The sequence below is a fragment of the Pinus tabuliformis genome, chromosome 6 (assembly GCF_031772625.1).
Source record: "Pinus tabuliformis cultivar Carrire ecotype Pingquan chromosome 6, CPIR1, whole genome shotgun sequence".
Taxonomy (NCBI): domain Eukaryota; kingdom Viridiplantae; phylum Streptophyta; class Pinopsida; order Pinales; family Pinaceae; genus Pinus; species Pinus tabuliformis.
The window spans coordinates 1,064,680,239-1,064,690,133 of record NC_142292.1 but is presented as its reverse complement, the minus strand read 5'-3'; the positions used below and the strand labels follow the sequence as shown (position 1 = coordinate 1,064,690,133).

Below are 9,895 nucleotides of genomic sequence, written 5' to 3'. Positions count from 1 at the left end.
TGAACAATCTCTGATATATGTACTTGAGCTAGTTTAGTATTTTTATTTGGATAATAGATTTTAAAATATTTTTAATTTTAAAATGGTTTTGTTATCAAAAGTATTTGAAAATTAAATTGGTTTTGCTAATGGTTAAAAGACAATAATTCCAGTAATAGTTAGTAAATTTAATTTCTCATTCACATGAGTTGTTCTATTCACCCCTATTCAGAAAACCACTGAACAATGGAACTACTTTCTTTTAGATCCCAAAATGTTAGATTTTAATTAAAATTCATAATTTACCCTGTTTATTTTATTATTCATTAATTATGGGAAAATATTCAAAAAGTTTTCTGTCATAATTTCAGGTAGTCCTCAAAAACTAATTGCTTCGTGTATCACTTCACAAAATTTGTGACATATAAAGTAGAAATGCACATTGCATCAAAACTCTCAACTGCGCTGTATCTGATTGCAACCAAAACATCCAACGTCTAATGGCTCAGATGTGTCATTGTATGTGGATAAAACTGTTGTTTATATACACTGAAGGGCTTCAGTTGGACTAAATATCAGATTGAGCAGAAGTAAATATATGTTGCCCAAAAATAATGTCCATCACCTGGTTTGCAGGAGAAGAGGAGGGTCATCTCCTGTGGCATATACCACCTCCATGATATCATACTTGGTATCCAGAATGAGGCCTTGTAGGTATGCCCTGATCTTGGAGTGGTGATCAGAGTTGAAAATCCATGCATAGGCAGGCTCTGAATCATCCCAAACACCCAATCCAATAACCTTGTCTCCATCATGGGATTTAAAACAAGTGAAAGAACTTAATCCCTTTGTCTTTAGGAAAAACGACTTGAGCATTGCAAGGAAAGCGTAAGACAAGGAGGCTTGCTTCTCTGGCTCTGTCATTATTAATCTTATTGTCACAACGTCCCCTCTCGAGATCTTGGCAGCAGGAAGCCCACATCTGGTTTCGCCACAGTAGATGTCGTACCAGCCTGCCATCAAAATCTTTGCTAATGGAGACAACATTTTGTGAAATGCTTCAACCTGAAAATCAATAAGCAAAACTATATCATAAAATGGACCCGTTAAATGAGAAAATGTTGTAAAAACAAATATATCAATCCTAACTAATTAGATTTTTAAATCTGTAAAATATTTATAACTGCAAAAATTTGACTTGGTTAAATTATATGTGGTTTTTGAGTTCCAGGTTTATGAGAATTCATGATTTTGTTTTTGGTATTCATGTCTCATGTAGGCTATTTGAAGGTGAAAATACTTCAGGTAAATTTCGTCCTGGTGACCAGTGGGATCTAATAACTATATCCTTAGACACCACCACTTCTTTGAGTTTCTTGATCCTAACAATTTTTAAGTAAACAAATCTAAGGGATTCTATATAGAATGAGAGATTTGATTATTGGAACTATTCTAAAATTTGACCAATAAAAGTAAGTTCAAACAATTGAAGAAATTTAACCAAATTTGCAAAACAGTTAAGTTCAGCTGAACTTAGATTGCAAAATAGAGAGTAGTTTGAGGTAAATTGTTTGACCTAGTTGTCTTCCGATTCAGTTGATTCAGAGTCCAATTGTCTGATCTCACTGCTCTGCTGGATTCAGGGCAATCTAGATAAAAATGCCTATTAAATTCAGTTAAAAAAATGTATAATTTATTATAAAAAATATATATATCTTTTAAATAATTAGAATTTAGGTGAGTTTAATAGTTAACCATATATGTTTCTAGATAATGATCTAAATCTAAATCTATACATTCGGAAATATTACATACCGATGACAAACAGCTTTTAACTTTGGATGGAACAAGGTCTAAGGCTTTCTCTATATCGCATCCGGTAGTCCACACTCCTCCCCATATCACCTGCAATCAAAATAAAATTGAAATGAAAACCAGACCTCAGCAGAGAGTAACTTTCATCATGTTTCTGTTGGTCAGTATCGGTTATATATAAAATAATTACCATATTTCCGTGCGTGCTCTTCAGAATGAAGCTCTGCAGACACCCACAGTTTTCGAACCAACATGAAAGGCATACAAGCAAATCCACAAGATCCTCTACGTTGGGGCAGCAGGGCTTCAATGCATAGATACAAGTGGTTTTGCTGCTGTTGAAGAAGGGTATCACAGCAGGCATTTCTGTCTCTGTGGTCACTTAATTGATGAATTATTCCCAATCCTTCCTGTCTGTTCCTGAAATCCCAATAACAAATCAATGTTTCATTTTACATCGACTAGAACGCAGATTTCCCAGAAGCAACACGATGAATCCACCGCCAACGGCTGGTTCGTAAAATTCAGGAAGGCAACACAACAGCCATGAATATTGCATTGCAGAAGCCAATAGTTAAGAAGCGGGCACGATTCTGAATATATGAAGGCAAGGCGTCAAAGCACGCTGCCTGCAATGGCTGACTTTTGACCACAGGATCGAACGCGTGACGTGCTAGAGAAGCAGAAGTGTCGGCCTATTCGTGCCCTTCTAGACTTCTTGAATCCTCCTGGTCAATGGCAGTGATGCCGTGTTCTATCAATTATAAGCTGTGAAGTTTTTCCGGCATATATTTGGGTTTAATTCTGTTAGAATCACAAGTTTAAATGGAAAACACACCGATTTATTAAAAACCTTATATCTTTTTCAGAGCACTAAATCTATAAAGTCAAAATTCAATCTTAAACCCCACATAAAAGAATTCACCCAATTCCACTGAACAATTCCATCTATAATGGTGAATCGTCTTTGCCGTCTATAATTGGGGGTCACGATAGCATGGAGTCTTTCTTCTTGGATATGATAGCGGGGCAGGTGGAGCTGAGCCGAAATTTTTGTAGTGGCGAGGCGAGACTTTCTGGCCGAACTAATCGCAGTATGTCGGACCATGTAATTTGGTAAAACATAGTAAGTGGAATTATTCATATTTGTAAGGGATTTCCAAATTTTTGTGATGGTTATAATTCACCTAAACATAGATAGCCCGTTGAATTATGGATATGTGTAAGGGGTTTTGCAAATTTGTATGATTCAATGGTGTCAATATAAAAGAGCTTGGAAATGGTTGTCATGAAAGAAGTTATTTACTTTCTTTAATTATGAAGTTGCAAGAGAACAGGGAATTTTCTTTTTAAAATATAATAATTATTCTAAAATAAAATGAAAATTTAAAATTATATATTATAAAAATAAATATATTATGGAATTAAAGGTTAAGACATGATAATGATTGTATGATAGAATGAAAATTTACACGGGTTAGTCATAAAAATAAATTTATGATTAAGAATAAATTTTCTTTTGTATAATAGAATGAAAAATTAAACTTGTTAGTGATAAAAAGAAATTTATGATTAAGAATAAATTTATTTTTATCATAAAATTAGAAAAGAATAAGAACATGTATTATATAAATAAATTTATTATAAAATTAAAAGTTAAAACATGATTATGATTATGATTATATGATAAAATGAAAATTTAAAACTATTTATTATAAATAAATTTATTATACAGTTGAAAAAGAATAAAAATATTTATTTTTTTAAGATAAGATGATAATTGTAAGATAAAAGAAAAATTTAAAACTATTTGCCATAAAAAAAAGAAAATCTACATTAAAAATTGTTTTTATATCCATTCCCATCACCACTTTATTCAAAAGATTGGAGCTATAAAGGTGATAAGAATATTAGAAGTTGTTTTAATATCAATTCCTCACCACTTTATTCAAAAGATTGGAGTACTTAACACTATAGTTATAAAGTGATAAGAATATTATAAATTTATGATTAGAATATTAGATAATGAGGAATTTTAGGAAGAAATTTTTTTATAAGGATTTTTATAAGTTGTTTTTATATCCATTCCTATCACCACTTTATTCAAAAGATTGGAGTAATTAACACTTTAGTTAGAAAGGTGATAAGAATATTAGAAATTTATGATTAGAATATTAGATAATGAGGAATTTTAGGAAGAAATTTTTTTATAAGGATTTTTATACCAATTTTTATGTCTACTTTAAAAAAATGGAATACTTAACATTTTAGTCATATTGTTGTACCTTATTCAAAAGATGGTAGCACTTAACACTTTAATCATAAAGTTGACTGGAATATTAGAAATTTATGATTAGAATATTAGAAGATGTGGACTTTTAGGAAGAAAATATATATTAAGAATTTTTTTTATTCCAATATTTATGACTACTTTATTCCAAAAATAAAAAAGAATACTTAATAATTTAGTCATATTACATTATAGGTGATTAGAATATTAGATGAGTAACTTTTTGAATATGAGAAAGATCACTTAAGAGCATACACTAAAAATAGGGACATCATAATAGCAATTGAGAACATAGGGAGTGGGTGTTGGTCTAGTGACAATGGAACTTTTAATATGAAGGTTTACCTTTCTTATATTTAAGGATTTTTTGAAAAAACTAGAAAGGTCTTAAGAATAAAGGAGGTCACGACCTCATTCATGTTGATGGGAACCATTAGATCGAAAATGAGTTTTGTAAAAAGCATTATAAAAAATCACCAATACAAAGTTGTTTATAAAGTTATTTTCTCTTGTAGGAAGTATTATATTGGAGAAATTAGATGTTCATTTCATGTGAGGATTAAAGGGGTAGAGATTAGAAAAGAACATCCATACACCTTGTCAATAGTAAGCATTCCCTTGAATCTAAGCACCATGTGTGCTTGAAGGAAATCAAAAGTCTAACAAGATAAGACCATTATTATAAGCATAGAATTAGAGAAACTCTGTACATTATTAAGTAGATCCTAACAACTTGAACAAGGATAAAGGTTTCAAGATTACTGATAATTGGATCCCTTTAATCAACCAACAAAGAATACAACATCACAAATAACTTCACTAGATATATTTCTCTTATTTTTTTGTTAATTTGAAATATTATTGCCTCAAAATGACTTCATACAAAAACTAATAACATTGTTTATGCTACGCCTAGTCACAGTCTACCTCCAGGGAAACCAATACCGTTGACGATGGATAATAGTCAAAATTTCTTGAATGTTAACAACTATCACTATTAATTCCCTGACAAATGAAATAAATTGGGCTACTAAAAGTAAAAGACGTACATCGAGTGGCTAAATATAATATCAAGAATCAAATAAAGTAACTGGGGCCAAATCCTTAGCACTAGTTCTGTAGGTGCTGGAGGTTTCAGACCACAATGGTTATGTCCTTCTATGAGAGAAACCTGAGCATCCAAACTAGCAAGATAGGACTAATGATGACATTGAAAACATTGGATTTCATTCAGGAAAGTTATGATATCGTTGTGGGCTTCATGTTTTTCCCTGTTAGGACCCTTCCTAAGAGTGTCTTCATCTACCAATGGAGGGTAATAGAGTTCAAATATTGACTATGTCTTCCCCTGGTATATCTAGGGTCAAGAACCCAATTGGCTACTTCAACTTGAATTCCAAAGTCTGAGTAGTCTTGGCTTAGTGGTCAAGGCTTCAAGTTGAAAAAATTCCTCTTTGATTTCTAGAGTAGTGGAAGAGTGAAAAATGGATGTTGTGTCTTGAGCTTGGGCTTGGGTTTGTGATTGGTCCTAAGGACCTCTGCCACTAGACCCATAGCGACAGTGCATCCTCTTTCAGGACATGTTGCACCACGTTACTGGAGAACAAGATAAAAATATCACCTAAAATACCCAAGGGGAATATAAAATAGACAACCACATAGATATACAACCCAGGAAACTCAAATTGCTAGGCGAGTCTATGTCGGCTTATTTTGAGATGGAGCTATCTAGGGGAGGCGAATAAAAGGCTCCAAATAGGGTCTGAAAACCACAAAGATATAGGGAGACCAAAACTAATGCTCACCCCCATTGTGCTCTGAGCACTGTATACCAGCAAATCCAAATAGAGACTAGACCATTAAAAAGATTGATAGAGCAAAAGGAATTCAACATAGGATGAATTACTTAGCGTTGGTCGGCCCATTGGGCTTGAAACTGAGTCACCTAGATGACGAGTTGATGGTTGTCACCACCATCCCCTACTCAAGTTGTCACCATAATTTTTTCTAACATCCCAAAGAGTTCCTCCATTGCTTTCCCTGACATTCTCCCTTTGTTGTTGCTCAACGTTGAGCACATGCTTGTTGAAAATGCAACAAGAAATTCCTACTTTAATTTTACCTTGATTAAATTAGGAGAATTTTGAATTTCAATTTCAGCAAAATATTTGGAGGTAGTTAATTGAGGTGACATGGGTCTTTTCACTCAGTTAACTCAATAAGTTCGAGTTGGAGACACTTGAGATCAATTCTACATGATTGATTGCTAATTTGTAGCAATCAATTTCAGCGCTGGATTCCCAGCTAAAATAAACCTAACAAGTAAAGATTATGTGTGGAACCAGAAACTCAATTATGAAAGTGCCCTCTTTAGATGTTGATCCTGCTTTGAGACATGCCATCTAGCCAAAAATTTCCCAAAAGCCTCCCAGAAAAATTCTGCTAGAAAAAACCACCACAGATCTACATGGTGGGAAGGAGCACAAAAAGGACACTACACTGTCATCAAAGAAGAATACTCTAGAGCAAACTTTGAATCACAAGAAATTGGGCAAGAAAGAAATAGCTCTCAAGACAAGCAGGGAGAAAGCCTCGCCTAACAACAAAAAAGAGAACTTGACGACCCCTCAAGCATCAACAATTATGAGGATTCAAATATCGCACAAAATAAATCTTCATTTAACAACAAAGCAGATCTCCTAGGCCAAAATTCTTCTCCAACTATCTTTAAAAGGACAAACACAATAGACCGCGAAGCTAAGACACCAATGTCCCAAGAACTAGAAGAGATGAAGGAGATGCAAGATAAAGGAAGTTGGAAGACTGTAGAGAAAAAAAAGAAAGCTACAGCACCAATCTCGCCAAGAAAGATGAGGAGCCAGACAATTAAAAACTAAGAAAATTATAGGTCTGAAAGACCAATTTGGTCTCAGTGGACGTTAACCACTATCATCATCATCATCATCAGTTAATTTGCATTATTGTAAGTGTAACTAGTTCTCATTGTCAATAGAACTAGTGGAGGTCTAGTTAAGGGTGTGTAACTTTTTTCACACTAAGTGATTAGTCGATGAACCGATCAATCAACCCAATATAAGTGTTGCATGCAGAGAATTCGAGTTACCTAGTTGAGATTGGAGTTCAAGGAAAGTTTACTATCAGTTCTATAATTTTCCAAGTTGTATAGGTGGTGCATGCAGTCAAAGAAGGGCCTAAAGGAATTGCGCAATTCTCAATGAGTAATTTCCCTAATTAATAGGGGGCTAATTCCTCATCAAACAACACAAGGAAATAGGAGCTTGGTAGGCAGGAAAATTGGCTAATTATTGGCCATAGTCATTTTGTGAGATAGTGATATAGATTATACTAGTGCAGGGGTTACTCAGGCTTGAGCAAGCATTGTATTTCTTATCTATTATTTGATTAATGCAATACAAATAGTAAGGGATTTTGAGCAGTTGCTTTCCCCTATATAAATATATGTGTATGTGTTTTGAATCTTAATGCATGCTAATGATTTGTGTTCTCGATCATGAATTGATTTCTGCAGATGAGTAGAGTAGCTTCAAGTCTTGTGATCTAGTAAATTTCATGATCAGTTTTGAATCTACACATTAATATCTACATGGTATCAGATCTAGATTCATAGTAGACAAGAGAATTCGAAGTTGTCATTGCAGGAGGTTCAAATTTGAAGATTAGTGTTACAAGTTTTCTCCAGGACTGAGAAGATGTCTTTCAATGGACTCAGGCTTGATTATGTTTTGGAAGGAACCATAAAATTTGTGGCATGGAACATTCGTATGGAGGCAGTATTGGATGATAATGGGCTTCTAGAATACATTAAGACATATGTAGAAAAAACCCCAGCATCTAATGCCCATGATCTTTCTTAGTGGAATAAGGATGTGGTTAAAGCGAGGAGCATCATATTGTAGGGAGTTCAATATCATATTGTCTCGAATATCCACAGAAAAGAGACTATGTTCATGATTTGGAAAGCACTAACAAAGTTGTTTGAGAAGAATAGTGACTGAAGGAAGCTGGCACTCAAGGAAAAGCTTCGAAGCATGAAGATGCAAAAAAATGAAACAATTCCACAGTTCCTGAGCAGGTTTACATAGTGTTGTGATGAACTTGGCAGGGTCAATGCTACTATCCCTGAAGAAGATTTGGTAGCTCTAGCCCTCTTGGGCCTTCCCAAGAAATTGCATAGTTATCAATATTTTGTAAATAGTAGAGAGAAACTAGAAAGGAGGGAGTGGTTATGGTCTAATCTAGTGCAGGAAGAAATAAGGCAGAGCAACAGAGATGGGACCTCATTTAAAGAAGAGGAAGAGGACTTTTCATTAGTTAGCAAGGGAAAGAAGGAAAAAGGGAAGAATTCCCAAGGTGAGGCTCATTCTAGCCAAGAGGCCAAACATAAAGACTTGTCCAAAATAAAGTGCTTTCATTGTCATGAATTCGGGCACTATGCCATGAAGTTTCCACACAAGAAGGCAAGAAAGAAGGAGCTTGCAATAGTTGCAACAAGTGAAGCTTTAGCTTCACAGTTTGAGCTTGATTTCACTCTCATCATATGCATGGTCAGAAACGTGATGGGGAGTGTGTGGTATCTAGATAATGGTGCCTCATTCCACATGGCAGGGAATAGAGAATTATTCAATGACCTGGAGGAGAAATATTTCTAGAGGAACATTGAGTTTGGAGATGATGGAAGGTACAACGAAACTGATATTAGTACAATTAATTTTCAGAGGGAGTTGGGCTCCCCTCTCAGACTCAAGGATGTGATGTTTTCTCTGGGTTTAAAGATGAATATTGTCTCTGTAGCTGTGTTGGAATATCATGGCTATGGTGTGATATTCAACAAAGGGAAGGCTTTCGTGAGACACATAGCCATGGGAAAAGTGAAGTAGATTTGGGTTCTAGTCAAGAACCTGTATGCACTAGAGGTAGAAGATGTGAAAATTCGGCTAACCCCGAACCCTATTGCAGCAATTGATGTTATTTTTTTTTTTTTTTTTAATTTAGTTAAACAAATTATTTGTTGTGTACTACGATAAATATCGAAACAAATACATTGCAACCTTCACAAAACAAATAAAAACGTTAGAATAAATAGATGAACACACACAATATGACCATGTTATTTTTGGACTAAGTCTCTGGAAAAACCTAACTCGGGAAAACTGGTGCAGCAACTGAGGGTTTTAATATTATGTAGTAGTGAAAATATGAGTACAAACTATTTATTCTTAAACTAGCAATCCAAAAAGAGAAATAACTCGCCATAATGACTAGTGAGAGAAATTTCTCACTCCATAGGTGATCCCACACTAACCTCAACTCGAATTGAGTTGCTCCTTTCTCCCTCTACACAGTCATTGCATCAGCCTATGCAGTTATTGCATCCCAGAAGCTTGGAAATGTGTCTCCTCTTACTGTCTCGTTAGCTGTTGTCTGGGAAACTAATACTCTTTTCCTTTAGGCCCTTTGCCCAGCTTCTGGCTCAGAATCTCGACTTCTCCCTAGGAAAATAGAAATCTCCCCAAGAGGGCTTTGCGCTAACTCTCTACAATGTACCCATTGGACTGGAAAAGCTTCCTCCATATTCACTATCTCTGCCCCTCTCTCATTGCTTCAACCTCATTGAATCACTTCCAGAAACACATAACTGCTACTCTGGAAATTGATTTCTCAGCAAAATTGAACTCTGCAAGTGTGTTCTCCAAGCCCCATAGACTTTCTTCTTATAACCCTCTGTTGAGACTTCAACGACCAAGATTAGATCTTAATCTATGGCTAGGA

At 34.7% G+C, this 9,895-nt stretch overlaps 1 protein-coding gene across 1 annotated transcript; it reads right to left on the bottom strand.

The window, feature by feature from the left end:
- Positions 1 to 468: 468 nt before the first annotated feature.
- LOC149262619 (uncharacterized) lies at positions 469 to 2,803 on the bottom strand. The gene is made up of 3 exons (XM_089385816.1): positions 1,985 to 2,803; positions 1,795 to 1,884; positions 469 to 1,044 (listed from the first exon to the last, which is right to left on the bottom strand). The coding sequence occupies exons 1-3, from the start codon at positions 2,156 to 2,158 to the stop codon at positions 601 to 603; spliced, it is 708 nt and encodes a 235-aa protein (XP_089241942.1). The 5' UTR covers positions 2,159 to 2,803; the 3' UTR covers positions 469 to 600.
- Between the last annotated feature and the right edge of the window lie 7,092 nt (positions 2,804 to 9,895).